General features: G+C 48.6%; 1 protein-coding gene and 1 long non-coding RNA gene across 9 annotated transcripts in view; both read left to right on the top strand.

The window, feature by feature from the left end:
• The window catches only part of LOC147372979 (uncharacterized), a 23,090-nt gene extending 20,828 nt beyond the window's left edge, over positions 1-2,262 (top strand). For both annotated transcript variants that reach the window (XR_015164432.1, XR_015164433.1), the window contains one exon: positions 1,747-2,262. This is a non-coding gene — a long non-coding RNA (uncharacterized LOC147372979). The remainder of the gene's footprint in view (positions 1-1,746) is intronic.
• B4GALNT3 (beta-1,4-N-acetyl-galactosaminyltransferase 3) overlaps positions 1-22,005 on the top strand; it is a 97,528-nt gene that overhangs the window by 43,978 nt on the left and 31,545 nt on the right. Inside the window, exon 1 of one of the 7 annotated variants that reach the window (XM_086402484.1) lies at positions 21,025-21,093. The exons of 4 other annotated variants lie outside the window; for them this stretch is intronic. Coding sequence is in view for 1 of the 3 variants with exons in the window: in XM_086402483.1 (XP_086258609.1) it covers positions 21,251-21,299 (49 nt within the window). In the remaining 2 variants the exon portion in view is untranslated. Of the gene's footprint in view, positions 1-21,024; positions 21,094-21,178; positions 21,300-22,005 lie in introns of those variants that run through there. 2 more of the 7 variants (XM_086402485.1, XM_086402483.1) reach the window with 2 other exon arrangements.

The following is a 22,005-nucleotide window of genomic DNA, read 5'->3' on the forward strand; positions in this document are numbered from 1 at the left end:
TTGTACTATGTTAATTTCTCTCTACTGATGCTTTTGTAAAAGACTCATCTTTCCTCTTTGTGTTCACAAGGTTAAGCAGACTTCTACACTAGTTAAGCGCTAACTCACTCCTAAGCAGTGACTTAGCTGGTTATCTGGTAGCTCTGCTTTGACTCTCTGTCTGGGATAAATAAAAACCAAGTGAAAGGGTAAAGTGGGGGATGAATGAGCACCATGCTGACTGTCCCCAGGAACCAGCGTTGGCCCCAGTGTCCTTTCCCACCTGGGACCCTGAGAACCCAGTGAGGGAAAGGAAGGCCTGTCTACACTGTCTCCCCAGCCCCATCCTTCTTGGATCACAGAGTTTCTTTGGATAAACCCCAGATCGATTAAGAATTGGCTCTTGCTGAGATTTGCCGAGGGGAGACATTTGTCTCCATCCGTGGGGTGATCTTCTGCGATTTCTGGCCTTTCTCACGCTTTGTCGCCCCATTTTCAGAATGTCCCGCTGGGTGAGATACTGTCTCCCCGCCACCCTCCTTTGTCTTTGGGGGAGGATCCCGGAGACCCTCGGTTCACCTGGCCCAGGTTTGCTGTCTGCCAGGAGATAGCTCTCTGAATGGGTCTGCCTCTCAAATCGCCAGCATCCGGAGCTGATAGGAGTTGGGGGCGGTGGGTGGGGAGCTGGAAACAAAGCTGTGTGGAGCCCGCCAAGCGTTTTCAGCCCTCTCGCATGAAGAGCCCTAGATCGGTGACAAGCGGGAGGAGTGCCACCTGCAACTCCATCCATGGTTTTTTGTCTTCTTCTATTTGCATAGATTTGAGCCAGTTAAGCCTTGGCCAATACTCTTCTTATAAATCAGACTGTAACCCAATTTCTCTCACATTTTTTAACCTCAAAAACTGCACTGGTACAGTGTGCCTATAGACTTGTCCCTGAAAAATTCTGTGTAGTTCAGAATGTTTTCTAGGGACCAAACTATTTTAAACGTATCGTGTTGTTGATGATGTTTAGTCTCTAAGTCATGTCCACTTCTTTTACGACCCCATGGGCTGTAACCTGCCAGGCTCCTCTATCCATGGGATTCTCCAGGCAAGAATACTGGGATGGGTAGTCACTCCCTTCTCCAGGGGATGTTCCCCCCCAGCCAGGGATCGAACCCATGTCTCCTGCGTTGCACGTGAATTCTTTACTGTCTGAGCCACCAGAGAAGCCCATTAAATGTACTGGGGGACTGTAATCTGTAATATTTAATGGAAACCATAATAGATCTGCCAACAAAATGCTGTTTTCATTTATGTGTGTTTATCACCGAATCTCAGAAGGTAACATTCGGAATATCCCTTTTTAAAAAATTAATTTATTTTTTTATTGAAGGATAATTGCTTCACAGAATTTTGTTGTTTTCTGTCAAACCTCAACATGAATCAGCCGTAGGTATACATATATCCCTCCCTTTTGAACTTCCCTCCCATCTCCCTCCCCATCTAAAAAATTAATTTTGATTGGAGTGTAGTGGATTTACAATGTTGTGTTAGTTTCCGCTGTATAGCAATGTGAATCAGTTATACATATACATATATCCACCTTTCAGATTCTGTTCCCATATAGGTCATTATAGAATATTGAGTAGAGTTCCCTGTACTGTATGTACAGTAGGTTCTTGTTAACTGTCTTTTTTTGGCTACCTATTTTGTATGTAGTAGATAAAGATGATTATTATTATTTTAAAAAATGCTTATTTATCATTTATTTGGCTGCGTCAGGTCATCATGCAGGATGTTTCATCGCAGCACAAGCACTCAGCGTTGCAGCGTTCGGGTTCAGTTGCCCCACGGCATGTGGGATCTTAGTTCCCCAAGCAGAGATCAAATCCTGGTCCCCTGCATTGAAAGGCGGATTCTTAACCACTGGATCCCCAAGGAAGTCTCTGGAATATCCTTAAAAGTCATCATTTGATAGAGGAGAAAACCGAGGCTCAGAGAGGTCACAAAGCTCAAGAGAGAACAAGGACTCCTGCCCCAGGGCCCATCCTATCACAGGACAGTGGATACAGCACAGGTTTCTAATTTTGATTCGCCTCTATTGTATTTCTATCTCCTTCCATCTATTTAAAAACTGTATTTTTTAAAAACTCGAAGGCATAATATGCAAACAATGTCTTCTGAGAAGTAACCAGGACAGAGGCCTGGCATGCTTTCTGCTCAGTTTTGTTTATGCCTCTACAAACCCCTATATCTAAAGACAAACGTGCATTTTTAAATAAAGCTTTTATTTCAAAATAGTTTTATATTCACAAAAAAGTATAGATAGTACAGGGAGTTGTAATTTGCCTCACATCTCCGGGCTAAGGCGCTTCAGTTATGTCCTTTGCGACCCCACGGACTGTAGCCCACCAGCCTTCTCTGTGCATGGGATTTCCCAGGCAAGAATACCGGAGCAGGTTGCCATTTCCTCCTCTAGGGGACCTTTCCAATCCAAGGACCCAACCTGTGTCTCCTGCATCGGCAGAAAAGTTCTTTACCACTGAGCCACCAGGCAAACCTACCTCACATCTAATTTCCTTTATTATTCACATCTTAAGTTAGTTATTATGGTACATTTTTTTTTTTACAATAAACAAATTTGGGTACATCATTTCTTTTTAATACTTTATTTGGCTACACTGGGTCTGAGCTGCAGCCTGAGATCTAATTACCTGACCAGGGATTGAACCCAGACCCACTGCACTGGGAATGCAGAGTCTTAGCCTCTGGCCCACCAGGGAAGTCCTGGGTACATCGTTTCTAACTGAAGTGCACACTTCATTCCTGTTTCCTTTCAGAGGGCCCTTTTCTGTTCCAAGGTCCCATCCATGTCACCACACGCCATCTATCCACCATGTCTCCTTAGGCTGTGACAGTTGTAAATGTTGCTGAGCTAGCTTCACTTCTGTAATATATTTGATGACTTTTTCCCCCATGACTCAGATGTGAGCATCTTTCCAGGTGAGTGAGTGAGGCCTTCCACACCTTTCTAAGTCACCAGTGTTCTACTGAAAGTCTCCTCCCCATCCCTTTATTTGCCCTTGGCAGACAGCCCGTCTGGCAGTGTCCTGGGGCCTCCTCCTGGGGAGTGAACTAGACGCTCCCTGCTGCCTCGGAGTTTTGACGTGACAGGAGGCAGAGACCCAGGGTGTAGATGGACTGATGGAGCTTGGAGGAGAGGGGCTAGAGGCCTGCAGTGCTGCCGGGCAGCCACCTTCACCCCCTGCCCATACTGGCTCCACCAGTTTGAGGGTCTACACTGCTGGTTGAAGTGCTTCCGTATAAGAGGGCTGGGCTTGTTCTGGGAAGTCCTTCAAAAGGAAGGGATGCTGACAATGGGAACCACCCATCAGTGAGGCCACCACCACCCGACCTCACACGCAGAACACCCCTGACTGGCCCTGGGCGTCTCCAGCAGGGGCTTGGCGGCCACCTGTCAGGAGCACTTGGGTAAAGGCTTGGTATTGATGTGAAAGGAATTCCTGATGGTTATCAGTTTTTTGGGGGGCGGGGGGCGGGGAGGTGTGGGCCTCCCTGGTGGCTCAGACAGTAAAGAATCTGCCCAAATTTTTTAATACTTGGTGTGGTTTTTGTTTGTTTTTTTTTCGGTTGTGCCGCATGGCATGCAGGATTCTATCTCCCAACCAGGGAATCAAACCTGAGCCCCTGCAGTGGACCCACAAAGTTCTAACCACCAGATTTCCAGGGAAGTCCCTGATGATTCTCAAATGAAGTGGAAAAGAGCTGAAAAGTTACGTAGCCCTAGTCCCAGGCAGCGGGGCCAGAATGTCTCCTCTTGCAGTCACTTCTCACTTTCTCTGCAGCCCCAGGCTGGTCCAAGGGTGGGCGTCCAAGTAATCTTAGTTAATAAACGGAAAGCTTCCAGATCTTTCACATTGTCTCTGGCTCCTCAGAAGGACCCAAACTTACCTTCAGACAACATTTTCTATTTCACCTGTTGAACCCAGGCTGGGTTCTCTGCAGACATCCCCTGGAGCATCAGAGCCTCTGTGTGTGTGCTCAGTCATGTATGACTCTTGTGACTTCTTGGACTGTGGCCGCCCCAGGCTCCTCTGTCCATGGGATTCTTCAGTCAAGAATACTGGAGTGGGTTGCCGTGCCCTCCTCCAGAGGGTCTTCCCCACCCAGGGATTGAACCTGAGTCTTCCGCATTAGCAGGTGGGTTCTCTACCACTGAGTCACTCTGATCTGCCTCAAACCCTCTCCACCATCCCAAGCCCCACACCCACCTCCTCAGTTGTCAGTTCAGTTGCTCAGTCATGTCCAACCCTTTGTGACCCTAGGGACTGCAACATGCCAGCTTCCCTGTCCATCACCAACTCCCAGAGCTTGCTCAAACTCATGTCCATCGAGACAGTGATGCCATCCAACCATCCCATCCTCCATCATCCCCTTCTCCTGCCTTGAGTCTTCCCCACCTTCTCAGCCCTGGCCTTTTCCCTCTGACCTCTCCTCTACACAGTCTCCTAAAACAGAGCTCCACAGTCCTTGCTCCCCTGGCCAGGGATTACACACAGACTCCATTTAGGCATGACCTTCTCTGGCTGGGGACTTAGGCAAGCCAGCATAAGGGAAGAAAGATATAGCCCTCTGTCTCCTTCCACAAATATCCCCCCAGGAGGCTTCCTACGCTGCAAAATAGAACAAGCCCTTTCTCAGAAGGGAATGAGGGAGCCGAAGTCCTTTCTCCCACACAGCCCAGGAAGGCTGACCAGACATTGTGTGACCCATGCTGGGCAGAAGCACCAGGCTCCACTGGGAAAGGTGGAGACCCCACTGGTTTTCTCACCCGACCGGGAGTCTCTGCCAGGTCCAAGCAGATATCTGAGGCAGACACACTCCCGGGATGCTGCTCTGCAGCCCTTCACAGGTGAAGGATACTTTGTCCTGAGGATGTCTGTACTCACTGATCCCCTTGGTCCTCTACGTCCCCTCCTTCTGGAACCAGGACCCCATTTAGGTGGGGGGGGATGGGCTTCTTTAGCAAAGGGCTGACAGCCTAGAAGTACTTTGCAGAGTGCATTTGCTTAATAATAAATGAGCATTAGAGGGCTTCCCTGGTGGCTCAGGTGGTAAAGAATCCACCCGAGATGTGGGAGACCTGAGTTTGATCCCTGGGTTGGGAAGATCCTCTGGAGAAGGGAACAGCTACCCACTCCAGCATTCTGGCCTGGAGAATTCCATGGGCAGAGGAGCCTGGCAGGCTACCGTCCATGGGGTCGCAAAGAGTTGGCCACAACTGAGTGACTTTCACTTTCTGGGGCCACTGTGTTTTAGGAAACTCAGCATTGAGAGGACGGGGGCCAACAGGAGAAGCTGTCCTGGATAGGGAGGGGAGCTCTCCTGGAGGACTGGGCTGATCCTGAAACCTGGATGTGGATTGGGAGGACAAAGAGCAGCTTTGCTCCAGGAGTCTTTACTTTCCCCAATGCTCATTTCTTCGACCCGAATCAGGTCTCTGCTCCTGTTTGCTGGGACCTATTTTAAGAGAGTCTTATAAATATACAAAGGCGGAAATGTCTGGATCAGGGCATGGGGGTGGGGGGGGGGCAGGAGGATGTGGTTCACTCTAGGACGGGATCTGACTCAAATCACACCTCCCTCCTGGATTCCAGGCTGGGGGTAGGGGGGAGGGGCTGCCTCCGAGATGGTGTTTGGACGGAGGTGGTGTTTGGACGGAGGTGGTGTTTGGAAGGAGATGCTGAGAGCAGGACTGGGTGGTTCTAACGGTGGTCTCCATCGTGCGTGTCCCCAGCTAGAGCCAACTACAGGGCAGAGAAGGGTGCTGTGGGCTGAGATGGTAGAAGCAGGGAGCAGAAGGGACCCTTTTGTCTTCACTCCCGGAGAGCCTGTGCCTTGTCCTGAGAGAGTCTCCTTAGGGGTCAGCCCTCTTGTCTTCCCCGAGGCGGGAGACCTTATGACAATGGTCCTGTCCAGGACCTGGAGAATGTAGCCCATGCTCACAGGACTGAGTCTTAGAACCCAGAGAAATAATCCAGCCCCCGACCCTTGTTTTTCAGGTAAGATGAGTGAGGGTCCCCCTCCCCCTTCTTAGCCAGCCAGCTGCAGGACCTCTGCGTGCCATCCAGCCCAAGCACATTTTGACAGGCATGGAGCAGCCATGGACAGGGCAGCGGGTGCCCTCTGTGGGGGCTGAGCTGTGGCAGCAGAGGGCTGGCAAGACAAGGTACCCTCCTGGCCACATTGCACCAGGACAAATGTTTTGGAGAACCGGGAATCCTACTGCATTTGCCCAGAAGCTGAGCTGGTGGCCTGCTGGCTTTGTGAGCAATGGAGATAAGACTATTGTGTCAGCTCTTTGAGGGGTTGGTGTGGGCTCCTAGTGGGTGAGAAAGCACTGTAGGTGGGGGCGGCATCTCAGGTTTCCTCCCGCCATCTGAGAAGCTCTTTGTCGGGGCTGCTGGGAGTGGAGGGGGCGCTGGTAAGGAGAGTCTAGGCTGAGACAGAAACAGGCCCTTTCAAGCAGTGCAAGTCAGACTCTTTGTGAGCTGTTTACTTGCCTCCTGCCCAAGGGTGTGGCGTGAGTCATTTAATCTAATTGGTTTAATAAGTAAATGATCTGGGCACAGAGAGGAGGGGGTGCATCTGAGAGGGGGGCAGCGTTATCTACAAACCCTACCGCGCAGCTTTGAAAAGAAACCTGTTGCCAGCTCTCTAGGGATGAGTATCCGGAGCTGGGGGTGGAGATGCTGGGTGGAGGGGAGGGGTGGGGGTGGAGATGCTGGGTTGGGGGGTAGGAGTGGTGGCGGAGATGCTGTGGAAGGGAAGGAGGGAGGGCAGCGGGGAGCCCCAGATGTTGGGTGGAAAGAGAAGTGGAGGCCTTGTGGGTGTATTTGTTCATTAAAGTGTACAATTCCATGGTTTTAGTATATTCTCGAGGTTGTGCAACCATCACCACTATCTAATCCCAGAACATTTTCATCATTTTCAGAAAAAATGCAGTACCAGTCAGTGGTCACTCCTTACTCCCCTCCTCCCCACCCCAGCACTGGAGACCTCTCATCTACTCTCTGTCTCTTGTGGACATTTCACATAAATGTGATCATGTGTTACGTGGCCTTTTGTGCTGGGTTTTACGTAGCATCACTGGAGGCCCATCCGTATTGTAGGCTGGACCTGCATCTCATTGCTTTTTATGGCTGAATGATATTCCATAGCGGATACACTACTGCTTTCTGTTTGTTGTTCGTCCCTGATGGACATTTGGCTGGTTTCCACTTTTGGCCATCTGAGTAATGCTGCTGTGATGTTTCTGTTTCTCCTGGGTATACATCAAGGAGTAAAGTTATGGTATTTATGTTTAACTTTTTGAGGAACTGCCAGGCTGTCTTCCCTAATGTCTGCACCATTTTGCATTCTCCCCAGCGGTGTATGAGGGTTTCGATTTCTTCCACCTCTTCCCCAGCACCTGTCGTTGTCCATCTTTTTGCTGACTGCCGTCCCAGTGAGTGTGAAGTGATTCTGTACTGAAATAATTTCTACCTTCTCTTGCCAATTAAAGCAGGTTGGCATCATCATCCCCATTTCACGCATAGATCAGTTGTCCCAGGTGGGAAGGAAATGTGTTCCAAGTCACAGAGGTGAATCTGTGACATGAACAACAGCGTTTAGAAAGAATGGGAAAGATGGCCTTGCTATTATTGTTGAAGGGAATAGGGCAAGTTGCAGGATAATGTGTATACATAAACCCATCTGTGTTTTCAAAAACACATACTTCCATCAGATTGGCAGAAATTTTAAAGATGAATACGTGGTGCTAATGAAGTTGCCTGGAAACAGAAACCCGTAAATAACACAGCTGACAGCATGGATTGTTTTCAAACCATTTTGGAAAGTAATATGACAATTACTAAAATTTTTAAAATATGCTGTACCTCGACATCTTTTTTTTTTTGACATCTAACTTTGAAACTTGATCTGTAAAAAGTATAACAGCCACACAAGCTAAAGCATCATTTAGAAACCAGTTAACGTCTGTCAGTAGGAAAACAGTCCGCTAACCTGTGCTATAGCTGTACGCATGAAATATTGTTACAACTATTTTTTTAAATGGATTGTATATTTTTAATTATTTATTTTTAATTGGAGGATAATTGAACCCACCTTGGGTTCGAATCCTGGCTCTGCCACTTATCAGTTGTGTGGCTCTGGCCAAGTGACTTAACCTCCCTGCGTTTCAGTTTCCTTATCTGTAAAATGAAGCTAACGATAGTGCCTGCCTCAAAGGGTTTCTATGAGCATTAAATGAGATGATGTTTATAAAATGTTTCGTACACCGCCTGGTAACAGTAAATGCTAAATGTATGACTCTTATTTTCTCTATTATTATTTCCAGTATTACGGTGCACTTATATGCTCCTTTCATTTGATCCTCATAACCAGTAACCCCATAAGGTAAATCCTACTAGTGTTATTACTGTAGAGAAGGCAACCAAGGCTTAAACATTGAGGTCCCATAGCCAGATACCACGGCATCTGACTCTGGACCTTTTCTTTAAAGAATTTATTTGGTCTCACCGGTCTTAGTTGTGGCATGTGGGATCTTCAATCTGTTCACGGCATGTGGGATCTAGTTCTCTGACCAGAGATCAAACCCACACCTCCTGCATTGGGAGCTCAGAGTCTTAACCACTGGACCACCAGGGAAGTCCCCTGTAGGACACTTTTAACAAAACTTTATTTTACTAGAGTATAATTTACAATGTTGTGTCAATTTCTACTGCACAGCAAAGTGACTCAGTTACACATATGTGTGTGTATTTGTATATATAAATTTTTTTCAGATTCTTGTCCACTGTGGTTTATCACAGGATACTGAACACACTCCCTGTTGTATACAGTAGGTCCTTGTTTTCCCATTCTATGTGTAATAGTTTGCATCTGCTAGCCCCAGACTCCCACTCCTTCCCTTTTCCTCTTGGCAACCACAAGTCCGTTCTCTGTTTCATAGATAAGTTCGTTTGGGTCCTATTTTAGATTCCACATGTAAGTGATATACGATATTTGTCTTTCTCTGGCTGACTTCCTTCATTTTGTATGATAATCTCTAGGTCAATCTGCGTTGCTGCAAATGGCATTATTTCATTCTTTTTTTGGGTTCAAATAGTTCAGTTCAGTCACTTTCGTGTCCGACTCTTTGCGACCCCATGGACAGCAGCATGCCAGGCTTCCCTGTCCATCACCGAATCCCGGAGCTTGCTCAAATTCATTTCCATCGAGTCGGTGATGCCATCCAACCATCTCATCCTCTGTCATCCCCTTCTCTTCCTGCCTTCAATCTTTCCCAGCATCAGGATCTTTTCCAAGGAGTCAGTTCTTTGTATCTGGTGGCCAAAGTATTGGAGTTTCAGCTTTAGCATCAGTCCTTCCAATGAATATTCAGAGTTGATTTCCTTTAGGATTGACTGCTTTGATCTTGCAGTCCAAGGGACTCTTCAAGAGTCTTCTCCAACACCACAGTTCAAAAGCATCAATTCTTCAGTGCTCAGCTTTCTTTACAGTCCAACTCTCACATCCATACATGACTCCTGGAAAAAACACAGCTTTGACTAGATGGACCTTTGTCAGCAAAGTAATGTTTGCTTTTTAATGCCCTGTCTAGGTTGGTCATAGCTTTTCTTCCAAAGAGCAAACATCTTTTAATTTCATGGCTGCAGTCACCATCTGCAGTGATTTTGGAGCCCCCAAAAATAAAGTCTGTCACTGTTTCCATTGTTTCTCCATCTATTTGCCTTGAAGTGATGGGACCGGACGCCATGATCTTAGTTTTTTGAAGCTGAGTTTTAAGCCAACTTTTTCACTCTCCTCTTTCACTTTCATCAAGAGGCTCTTTAGTTCTTTGCTTTCTGCCATAGGGTGGTGTCAGCTGCATATCTGAGGTTATTGCTGTTTCTCCCAGGAATCTTGATCCCAGCTTGTGCTTCATCCAGCCCAGCATTTCTCATGATGTATTCTGCATGTAAGTTAAATAAGTATTCCATTGTAAATATGTACCACATCTTCTTTATCCATTCATTTGTTGATGGACATTTAGGTTGCTTCCTTGTCTTGGCTATTGCTGTTTTGAACATGGGGGTGTTTATTTCTTTTCAAATAATAATAATTTTGTCTGGATATATGCCCAAGAGTAGGATTGCAGGATCATACGGTAACTCTATATTTAGTCTTCTAAAAAATATTTATGTATTTATTTAGTTTCATTGAGTCTTAGTTGCGACTCAAGGGATCTTCACTGGGTCATGCAATATTTTTCATCGAGGCATATGGACTTTCTAGAAGCAGTTTATGGGCTTAGTTGCTCCTTGGAATGTGGGATCTTTGTTCCCTGACCGGGGATTCAACCCACATCCCCTAAATTGCAAGGCAGATTCTTAACCACTGAACCACCAGGGAAGTCCCTATTTTTAGTCTTTTGAGGAGCCTCTGTACTGTTTTCCATAGTGGCTACACCAACTTATATTCTTTGAGACACTTTTGACAGTGAAACTGGATGCTGATAATCACTGCCAGAACAAACAATGTAGCCTGGGTCTGCCCCTGGCAAGCCTCACCTACAGGACCTAAAGGACCTTGGATTGTACTCTGAATGAGCTGGGAAGGACTTGGCGTGTTCTGAGCAGGAGGTTGACGTGGCATGCCTTTTAGTGGGGTCACTCAGCTGCTGGACTGTAGGGTTTGAGGGTGGAGGCACACAGACCAGACAGAGGTGTGGTGGCCAGGACAAGATGGAGGCCATAGAAGTGTCAGCAGAAGCTGGGTTTGGGTAGTTTTTGAAGGTTTAGATGAAGGGACCTGCTAATGCATTTAATGTAGGGAGAGGAATCCAGAATGATTCCAAGATTTGTGATCTGGGCAGTTGGAAGGCTGGAATTACAGTTCCTGAAATGGGGAGGATGGGAGGAGCAGGCTTGACAGGAAAAATCAAGAGTTTGGTTTCAGGCCTGTTGAGTTGGAGATGTCTCTCTGGTCTCCAGGAGACGGAGTGGATTCATCACTCAGAGACACAAAGTTGGCCTTCAAGGGGTGTGCAGGGGCAGCTAGGGAAGCCGTCCTCATTCAGACGGGATTCCAAGGACCAGATGAGATTGGAGAGTAGGGGTGTGTAGACAAGTAATGGAAGGGGTTCCAGACTGAAGCCCAAGGTGGGCTGGGCTGATGTGAAGGTAGGAGCAATGAAGGGTGCTATTAGCCAGAGGACCAAGCAGTGGCCGGAAGCGGGGCAGTGGGGCTTGCTGGGGTCATCGACTTCTACCTGGTACACGTCTGCACTCTGGCACTGGGAGAGGGTGGTGCTCACAGGTTACATTCATTTTAGTGAAACGCTTCTGTGTTCCGGGAACCAAGGCAGGTGCCTGGGTAGGGCTTAGAGCTAGTAACAACCCAGCTTGCCCCATAAAAGCTATGACTCCTTGGGAGCAGTGACTCCCTTTCCTTCCCAGGCCCAGCAGCTCCACCTGCTTCCCAGAACACCTGCTCTGGATGCTCCTCCACCACGAGGTCTTCCTGGACTGCCAGGATCCGTCTCTGTGAACTCCAGGGGCCTCACTGTACCCTCAATGTGTGAGGCAGACCGGGGCTGAGGAAGCAGGGCTCACGGGGCTACCAGGACGACTGTGAACTTTGAAGCCAAACAGGACTAGTCTAGTTGGAATCCCAGTTGGGCCATTTACGGGATCTTGAGCAAATCTTGTAAACTCTTTAACCTCAGTTTTATTATTGGGAGAATGGGGAGAGGAACATTTACCTTATGGGGTTAGTGTGTGTTGGATATTAATGAATGAAATATGCAAGGGTGGAGTAAACAATCAGTAAACAGCAGCTGGGGACCCTGGTGCTGAGGGAGCCATCTCTTATCCTGCCTACAGGGAGGAGATGTTGCTTTAATTCATTCACAGACCTAATTATTAATAATCTTCCTAAGTGAACAATGGGGTGGTGGTGGCGAGGCGAGTTGCCTGAGGCCCTGATAGGTTAAGGAACTTGCCCAAGGTCACACAGCTAGAAGTGATGGGGCTGGGGCTCGATTTGATTCCAGACCTTCCCGGCTCCTGCACTGGTACTTCGCACAGAGCTAGAAAGAGCGGCTACCGTGTACATACGAGGTGCTCAATAAATCCATTAAGTGACCACGGTGCAGCATCCACTTTCCTTCCACAGGTCTCTTTTTAACCTTCCTTCCCACTGTAAGCCATTTAGTGTAGCCCTTGCAACTCTAACAAGCTGATCCAAGAAGCCACTTCAAAATCAGTATGAGACTGCCTTCTTTGTGCGAAGCCTGCGTGTGTTTTTGTGCGCTGGTGAGCTCCGAGGAAACCTAGCGCTGTGCTCAGCCTGCTCATGGGCATATTTGTATCTTACTCTCCAAATTGCCTACAACAGGCTCTTTGAAAGACGGAACACATATTCCCCTAAGACCTGGGAATGCTAAACAGTTAATAGATCCCCAAGGGTCTTCTGTGTTACTAGGATACTGACCGCTATCATGGGTCATTAAATATCAAAGTTTAAGCTCAGGAGGCCAAAAAAATAATCTCAGTTCTCTGTGCCTCACTTGTCTTCACAAGTACCCCAAGTGGGAGAATGTTCCAGAAACCATTTCATGCAGGTGAAACGAGAGTTGCTTGGACCGAGTCTAAGATCACAGCAGGTCTTGGCTCGGTGGTCGCAAGCGCCCCTCTCCTAGTCTTTGGAGCGTCTTGGGTCCTGGCTCATCTCCAAAGCTCGCTCTCTCACTTTCTCCTTTTTCCAGAAGGATCCTCATTCTGTCCCATTTGGAGCATGAACCCTTGAGTTCCTCTTTGGTCCCTGCTGGACCTTGATGTGTTGGCTTGCTGAGGTTCTTTTCTTTTGAAGATTTTTTTTTTTTAATGTGAATCATTTTTAAAGTCTTTATTGAGTTTGTTATAGTATCACTTCTGTTTTATGTTTTGGTTTTTTGGCCTCAAGGAACATGGGATCTTAGCTCCCGGAGTGAGGGAACGAGCTAAGTCGCTCAGTTGTGTCCCACTCTTTGTGACCCTGTAGACTGTAGCCCTCCAGTCTCCTCTGTCCATGGGATTCTCCGGGCAAGAATACTTCAATGGGTTGCCATGCCCTCCTCCAGGGGATCTACCCAAGCCAGGGATAGAACCCGCATCTTTTAATAGCTTCCTGACCAGGGATCAAACTTGCACCCCCTGCACTGGAAGGCAGAATCTTGACCACTGGATCACCAGGGAACTCACTCACTGAGATTCTTTAAGACACACTGGGCACACGGATTCAGGTTGGGTGACCGTGCTTCTCAGCTCTGTTTTTGTTGTTCATTTGCTAAGTTGTGTCTGATTCTTTGAGACCCCATGGAGCTCAGTATCCTCAGCAAAAAGTGGGCAGAGTGAAGCCCCCACTCTCTTACATAGTGCCTTTCTGGGGACGTTTATCCTGAAAGTCTTTGCTGCCAGGGGAGCCACTTGGACACCCTTCGCTTTCCACCCGCTCCACATGTCCTTGACATACGGGGATTTCAGAACTCAGCCAGCCTCTCAGTAATTCCGTGCTGCCCCCACTTCTGTGTACTGCTGGGGCTGGCTGTCCCTCTGTCCCGTGTGGTCTGTGGCTCAGAGGAGGAGAGTGTGGGGAACAGTTGGGGGGTGCAGGGTGAGGGCACAGCCTGGCTACAGGGTCTTGGAATGAACTCTATCCTCTGGAGCTATTTGCTCATCTCTGGCCAGCATTCCTGTTATCCTGGCTATACATAGGCTAGACAGAGTAGTATAGATTGGTCCTGCCGGTCATTTCAACAGCAAATTTAGCCACTTTGGTGAGGCTAAGACAATGGCAATCTGTGAAACCAATAACATAGTGTCAGATAAACAATGTGGCTGTTTGGCCTGGGTTTCCAGGAAAGATGAACTGGGGCAGACATGCTGTTGCCTTGGTCAGACCACAGAGCCTGACTTTGGGTTCCGAAAGTTTGGTCGCTGACACATCAGATGATCAGTGGACTTCATCAGATTTTCAGTCTTCTACTCATTGCCCTTTCCCCTGTAGACCTGGAGCTGGTGTTTTCGCTGTTCGAGATATTAAAAACCCTATATTAATGGTTTACTTTTATATGAATTTATTTATTTTTTAATTGAAGGATAATTGCTTTACAGAATTTTGTTGTTTTCTGTCAAACATCAACATGAGTCAGCCATTTAGTCAGCCATCGTAGAGGCTTTCATTGCATTTGTGAAGCCAAGAGTAGCCTGGGAGAGACTCTCTTGGGGTATTTAGTTCAGTAGTGTCGGTGCTTATGGAGATATTTTAATAACTACACTGCAGTCCAGTGAGCAGAGTCTTATTTGTGAAGGTAGAAAACAGACAAGGTCAACCAAGTTGCTGCTTGGGTCCTTTCCCACCAATTCTAAATTCCTCCTTATTATCAAATATACTTACATTTGTTCATTTATTATAAGTTTTAAAATTAAAAAAAATTTTGACCATGCCGTGTAGTGTGTGGAACCTTAGTTCCCTGACCAGGGATTGAACTGGCACCCCCTGCAGTAAAAAGTACAGAGTCTTAGCCACTGGACCACCAGGGAAGTCTCTGTTTGTTCATTTATTTTAAGAAGTTGATGTTAACCCAGAGAAAAGGTTATTTTTTCCTTCCATCTGTCAATAGAATGTAGATAGATAGCCTGGCAAAGGAATATTTAATGTGCTTGTGGATATTTCTGTGAAAGTGAAAGTCACTCAGTCATGTCCAACTCTTTGGGATCCCGTGGACTATACAGCCCATGGAATTCTCCAGGCCAGAATACTGGAGTGGGTAGCCTTTTCCTTCTCCAGGGGATCTTTCCAACCTAAAGATTGAACCCAAGTCTCCCGCATTGCAGGTAGATTCTTTACCAGCTAAGCCACAAGGGAAGCCCTGTATATGTAGATATATGTTTTCTTAATAAAGATGTTTAGAGGACAAGCTATGGTGAAAATGATGAAAGTTATTTCAGTAAAATCATCAGTCGTTCATTGAACGTCTTCATTTTTTTTAATGCCATTATTTACAAGCATATCTAGTGCAGTTGGATTTGTTCCTTAAAGTTGCTTTCTTTTGCACTTCAACCACTTTTTAGATCACCTACTGGAAAACATCATACAAAAGTAAGTTTGAATAAACATTTGAGTGTTATGCATTATAATAGACCAAGTTTATTTTTTACTTAAAATATTTATATTTATTTATTTGATTAATAATTAAAAAATGTTTGCTCCTTGGAAGAAAAGCTATGACCAACCTAGACAGCATGTTAAAAAGCAGAGACATTACTTTGCCAACAAAGGTCCGTCTAGTCAAAGCTGTGGTTTTTCCAGTAGTCATGTAGGGATGTGAGAGATGGACTACAAAGATAGCTGAGCACTGAAGAATTGATGCTTTTGAACTGTGGTGTTGGAGAAGACTCTTGAGAGTCCCTTGGACTGCAAGGAGATCAAACCAGTCCATCCTAAAGAAAATCAGTCCTGAATATTCACTGGAAGGACTGATGCTGAAGCTGAAACACCAATACTTTGCCACCTGATGCGAAGAACTGACTCATTTGAAAAGACCCTGATGTTGGGAAAGATTGAAGGCAGGAGGAGAAGGGGATGACAGAGGATGAGATGGTTGGATGGCATTGCCGATTCAATGGACATGAGTTTGAGCAAGCTTCAAGAGCTGGTGATGGACAGGGAAGCCTGGCGTGCTGCAGTCCATGAGGTCGCAAACAGTCGGACACGATTAATCGACTGAGCTGAACTGATGTATTTGAGGGCTTCCCAGGTGGTGCGGTGGTGAAGAATCTTCCTGCCAATATAGGAGACAGGGGTTCAATCCCTGGGTTGGGAGGATCCCCTGGAGTAGGAAATAGCAACCCACTCCAGTATCCTTGCCTGGGAAAATCCCATGGACGAAGGAGCCTGGTGGGCTCAAATCCATGAGGCTGCAAAGAGTTGGACACGGCTGAGCAACTGATTAGCAGCAGCAGCATTTATTTATTTGGCTGCACTGGGTCTTAGCTGTGGCATGCGGGATCTAGTTCCCTGACCAGGGATTGGACTTGAGCCTCTTGCATTGGGAGTGTGGAGTCTTAGCCACTGAACCACCAGGGAAGTCCCTCCCAAGCATATTCTAATTAATCCACTCTCCCACCCTCCCCATATTCTGTGAAGTCTCTTAGGCATTATGGAGCTAACTCCATGGTGTGTCTATGTCTATACTTTCAGCAGTGTCTGCACATATGTGCCCCTGCTTAAAAAATATGCCTCTCAGACAAGTCTCAGATACTTTTGTTTTAGGAATCATGGTCAATTATTGAGTTAAGCCATTTTCGCATGGAAGATTCAGAAAATCCCCCATGATGAGACTCCTCACTCCCCCTACCTGTTGTTCTAGTGAAACCACAGGGGTCTTACCCCCTTTGACACCATAGGGACACCCGGCCCAAGCTGAGGCTCTTTCTTGGGAATTTGTGTTCCGAGCGGAGACACACAGGGTTTGGAGCATTGTTAGCTGGTAGGGACTCCATCGCTGCCCTGGTTTGGCCTGCTTGTGTGCTTCTCCTGATTCTGTGGGCCACACTTGTAGTCTTTCCTGAGGTCACCTCGCGTCTAAGTTAGGAAGGGAGAGAGAGAAGGAGGGAAGACAGGCAGGCCTGCCTCTGATGCTAACTGAACATACTGTCCCAAGGAAGAGCCGGTTTTTCCAGTTCTGGATTTTGGCTCCCAACCCATCACCGTTGTGGCCACGTTACATGTTACAGTGTGCGGCTTGCAGCCCATATGACTCTCCGGGGGAGTTCAAGACATCCCAGATGGCCTCCACCCCCTGTACTATGTTGATGTTACAGAAACCTCAGCTTGCACTCACGGGTTCATAATGCTTGCTCTGAGCCTCCGTACCTGTCTCCCTGAGGACCAGTTTGTGGACTCCTGTTGGCACCGGGCTGCAGTTCCAGGGGCCCAGGCAACGTTGCCTCTCTCTGAGGCTGGGTTGTATTGAAGTTGCTTGTTTCCACACAGGCTGGTGGACTAGGACATCACTGTCCCTGAGGAGGGCCCATCCTGGGTCCACTTGGAAGTTCTGTTCCCCCTCCTAACCTGTCACCGGGGAGGCTGCTCTCAGGTGAACATGAGGTTCCCACCGTGTCTCTACCATGAGGGTGGCAGCCTGATCCCCGCCCTCTGGCCTGTCTCTGGAAGAATGGACAAACATTTAGGCAGTTTAAGAGAGTGGGTTTTCTTTTGGTATTTCTTTCTGGCTGCACTGGTTTTGTTGCTGCACGAGGTCTTTCTCTAGTTACGATGAGCGGAGGGCTAATCTCTAGGTGCGGTGCGCGAGCTTCTCGTTACCGTGTCTTCTCTCGTTGCAGAGCACAGGGGTCTAGGAGCGTGCGCTTTCATAGTTGTGGCTCGTGGGCCCTAGAGTGTGCAGGCTTAAGTCGTTGCAGCTTACAGGCTCTATAGCTTTGGCTCAGAAGTTGTGACATAGGGACTTCTTTGCTCCTCAACATGTGGAATCTTCCCGGGCCAGGGTTTGAACCTGCATCCCCTGACTTGGCAGGTGGATTCTTATCCTCTGTGCTGCTGGGAGAATCCATTTTTAGCAGTTTAAAAGACAGTGCCTTCCGGAAAGAAGGCAGGGATTGGAACCGACACTCGCCCACCTGTGTTCAGAGCACAGTGGCCGAAGGTAGATATGACCCAGATGTTCATCAGCGGATGAACAGAGAAACAAAATGTGGTCCATCCATACGATGGGATGTGGTCCAGCCTGCACAAGGAAGGAAATTCTGACACATGATACCATGTGGATGAACCTTGAAAATATTAAGTGAAAGAAGCTGGACACAAAGGTCAAATATTGTATGATTCTACTTAGATGAGATGTCCAATGGTCAGATTCATAGAGACAGGAAGTAGCATGGTGATTCTAATTCCAGCCGATTTACATGGCGGGAATATAATAATGAGACCTGGTTCCTGCCAGCATGGTGCTAATGGTCAGCCCTCTTCCAGAGTGGGTGCAGCCAGGTCCTCCCCCACCCAGGCTCCCTGTAGCCCACTGAATCCCACAGCCACAGGTGAGTATGGTGCTGTGATGTGGTGAACATTGAGCCCTTGGCTCTAGCCTGGGCTTACCCAGGCTCCTCTTTGACATTGTTAGGCAAGTCCGTTAACTAGGCTGTGGGTCTCTGTGACCCGTCAACAAGGTGGACACGACTCATAGTGTTGCAGAAACCAGTAATCGAGAAACCAAGCACCACATTCGGAGAGTTGGAAAACTCAGGTTTATTACACCAGTGGGCTCAGAGGAGTTAACACCCCAAGCTCTGAGCCCTGAACAAAGGGGTTACAGAGTTTTTATAGACCTACAATGGTGGGCAACACTAGCTGCTAATACACTTGTTTAAGCTAAGGGGTTTCACGCTTGGGAACAGCAGTCAAGATGGGGAAGGGGATGCCTAACCTTTAATCAGACAGGCGTGATTAAGCAGGCTTTCAGGGCTGGACAATTTCAAAGAGCAGGACAAGGGTGGCTGAGATAAGCTCCAGTTCCTAGTATTGTTAAGTCCCCACTTTCTGAGACTAGGTGACCTACATGATCCAGACTTTATAAGGAGCAAGCTGAGTTTCAGAGGCAGAACGATCAGGATGTTATGTAAAATTTTAACTTTTCCTCTTCAATAGGATCGGGATGAACAGATAAGAGAGCTCTGATCTGATGGATCCCATGGATGGATCTGGATGGTGTGGGATGCCAGCTTGGGGCTGGGGGTAGCACATGGCGATGGCCTCCATCCTAAGTGTGGTATCACCCTTGGGTGATATTCCGGGCACAAGGAATGCAGGCCCCAGGTTCTCCGTTGGAGACCAGAGCAGCTGTGGGCATGCCCTTCTTCCCCACTCTTTGCCTTCCTTCCCAGGACAGGTTACAACAACCTCAGCTTGACTTTGGCAAGTCACCTCCATCAGACCTTCCCCCCGGCAGCTGGCAGCCCTTCAGATCAGACCCTGCATCTTCCTTGCCCTCAGGCTGATGGAGAAGGGAGAAGCAAGATGCTTGAAAGAGTAATTGTTTGCAGCAGAGACACCTGGGGGAAGGGGCCTGCATATCCGTGGCTCCAGGTACCAAACCGAGTCCCTCTGTGGACCTTGGAAACTGTCTTAGCCTCAGGGTTCCTCTCTCTTCCTCCTTCCTTTGGATTCTGTTGTTTTCCCACGCAATAAACAAAGGATACTTGTTAGGAAATATTTTTTAAAAATGAGCCGGGACTTCCCTGGTGGTTCAGTGGTAAAGAATCTGCCTGCCAATGCAGGAGACGTAGGTTCAGTCCCTGATCCGGGAAGATCCACGTGCCATGGCACAGTTAAGCCCATGCACCACAACTACAGAAGCCCAAGCGCCTAGAGCCCACGGTGGCTCCACATGCCAGGGCTTCCGTGGGCCATGTCAGGTCTTCAGGGAGGTCCTGTCTGCTGGGCTGACTCCAGGGTTTTCTTCCGTCTGTGTTGCCTCTCTTGAACTCTGGGATCCTAGAGACTGGTTCTCTGATCCCAAGAAATGTTAGTAGAGCACTTTGTCTGAGGTTCCCTCAAGTCTTGGAGATAGTCACAGGACCATGCCATTAGCCCCCGTGAACCCAGCTGCCCGGCATGCACGTGTGTGTCGTCTGCTTGTGCTCACCCTGCGTGGGGTGGGGCCCGAGCCCAGAGCAGGCACAGGGGGCCACAGACACATCGGTCCCTTCGTTCACATGACGTCCATCCCGAGTGCACCTTGAGTGAAGGATGAGAAAGACTCCACTTCTACCTTTCTCTCCATCGCAACACTTAGCTGAGCTCCAAGGATATACCAGGTGCTCAGTAAATGCCTGGGGATTGGTTGGTTCATTGATTCATGCTCTTCGCAGTCTGCTGACTGCTTACCCTTGACCACCTCTGAACTCCCGCTTTTCTCCAAGACAGGAAAGGGTTGTCCCTCTGCTTCTCCACATTTAGAAGCTGCTCTGTGTCCCAGTCAGGAGGGATGACTGGACAAGACAGTCTGACCTGAGGAGTCCTCGTCCTCGTCCACCCACCCGAGTTAAGTGGGTCTGGGCCTGTTTTAGAAACCCTGGACCCTGCTGTGTGTCCGGGTGCTGAGCTGCTTCAGTTGTCTCTGACTCTTTGCAGCCCCATGGACTGTAGCCCGCCAGGCTCCTCTGTTCATGGGATTTCCCAGGCGAGAGTACTGGAGTGGGTAGCCATTCCCTCCTCCAGGGGATCTTCCTGACCCAGGGATCAAATCCGAGTCTTTTACGTCTTCTGAATTGGCAGGCAGTTTCTTTGCCACTATTACCACCTGGGAGGCCCCCCCTGGACCCTGTTACCTTTAGATTTGCCAGAAACCATCATATTTCATCAAGCGTCTTTGTCAAAACTCCCCCAGACAGAACTGTGTGTGTAGCTGTGACTGTGCTGTATAGACCTGGATGTGTACCCAAGGGCCTGAAGGGTTGTCAGTTCTGTTTTTTTCTTTGTCACGGTGATGATGATGATGACAATATCCTGGAAGCGCCCTGGGGCCTGGCCAGACCTTCAGGGAGGTCAATGTGGGTCAGTCCACGGCTGGAGGGTGGCAGAAAGTTACAGGGCGGGTCCGTGTGCAGGTACATCCTGTGCTCCCCAAGCAGAGCACAGAAGACAAAGGGCATTTGCTCCCTCCCTCTGTCTCCTTGCTTCATCCATCCCCTTAGAGTCTTTCACTCAGATCTGGGAGTCCAGGTGAGCAGGACATGGCAGCAGGGCTAAAGTGCCCAGCACGTCCCTGCACAGCTCCATCGCCCCCTTTGGGTCCCCTCAGGAGGCCCAGGTAGGGCGGTAGGGACAGTCCCTGGTGTCTGGTTGGCAAGCCCCTGCCTACCCTGCTCATCCAGGCCCCGCAGCAGCTCCCGGCTGGTTCGGCTGGTTCGGCAGGGTGCTGGGGGTGGTGAGAAGCTAGCTCGGCAGGGAGGAGCGGGCAGCTGGCTGTTTGACTCTGAGCACAGCATCTGGAGGGGGCGGCAGGTGAGGAGGGGAAGAGGCTCTTTGGGGCCCTTCCTGTATCTCTGCTTATCAAATCGGAGGGTCTGGGGAGACTTTGGGGCCCCACCCATCTCCCATCCCATACCCCCTTCCCACCCATACACCTGAGCTCCGAGAGAGCGTGACCCACGGCTGCTGCATGGCTCGCCCTTGTGTTGAGAAGCACGAGGCTCAGAGACCAGGGCAAGGTTAGTAGGCCTGTGTGCAGATGCTTTCTGTCCAGTTTTCCAGCTCTTCGGGGGTGTTTGGGTCTTTCTGGGCTTCCCTGGTAGCTCAGATGGTAAAGAATCCGCCTACAATGCAGGAGACCCCAGTTCAGTCCTTGGGCTGGGGAGATCCCCTGGAGAAGGGATAGGCCACCCACTCTATTATTCTTAGGCTTCCCTGGTGGCTCAGTGCCACCAGGTGGCTCTGCCTGCAATGTGGGAGACCTGGGTTTGATCCCTGGGTTGGGATGATCCCCTGGAGAAGGGAATGGCTACCCACTACCATATTCATGCCTGGAGAATCCCCATGGACAGAGGAGCCTGGGGTCGCAAATAATCAGACACGACTGAGCGACTAAGCAAGCAGGCATGGCTGTTCCGGGGCTTGTTTGGGGAGGTGTTATTGGCTAAATCGGAGGGGCGGGCAGCTCGTGTGGGAGGTGTGGGGGTGAGTAGGAAGCGACGGTGATGGTGGTGGCAGAATTGGATCAGGTTCTCAAGTGTGTCCCGTAGAGAGCGTGGAATTTAGGATTCAGGGTTCAAACCCTACCTGCTATCCTTGTGACTTCAATGAGGTTTTTATCCTCTAAGCCCTGTTTTCCTCTAGGCTTGTTGTCCTGAATAGAATCATCTATACTTCTTTTACCATAAACATAAGTACGTGTATGACCCGTACATGCTAAGGTTG

This window comes from Bos grunniens, chromosome 5 (assembly GCF_055505025.1).
Source record: "Bos grunniens cultivar Pamir isolate PY7600 chromosome 5, Bosgru_T2T1.0, whole genome shotgun sequence".
NCBI classification, from domain to species: Eukaryota; Metazoa; Chordata; class Mammalia; order Artiodactyla; family Bovidae; genus Bos; species Bos grunniens.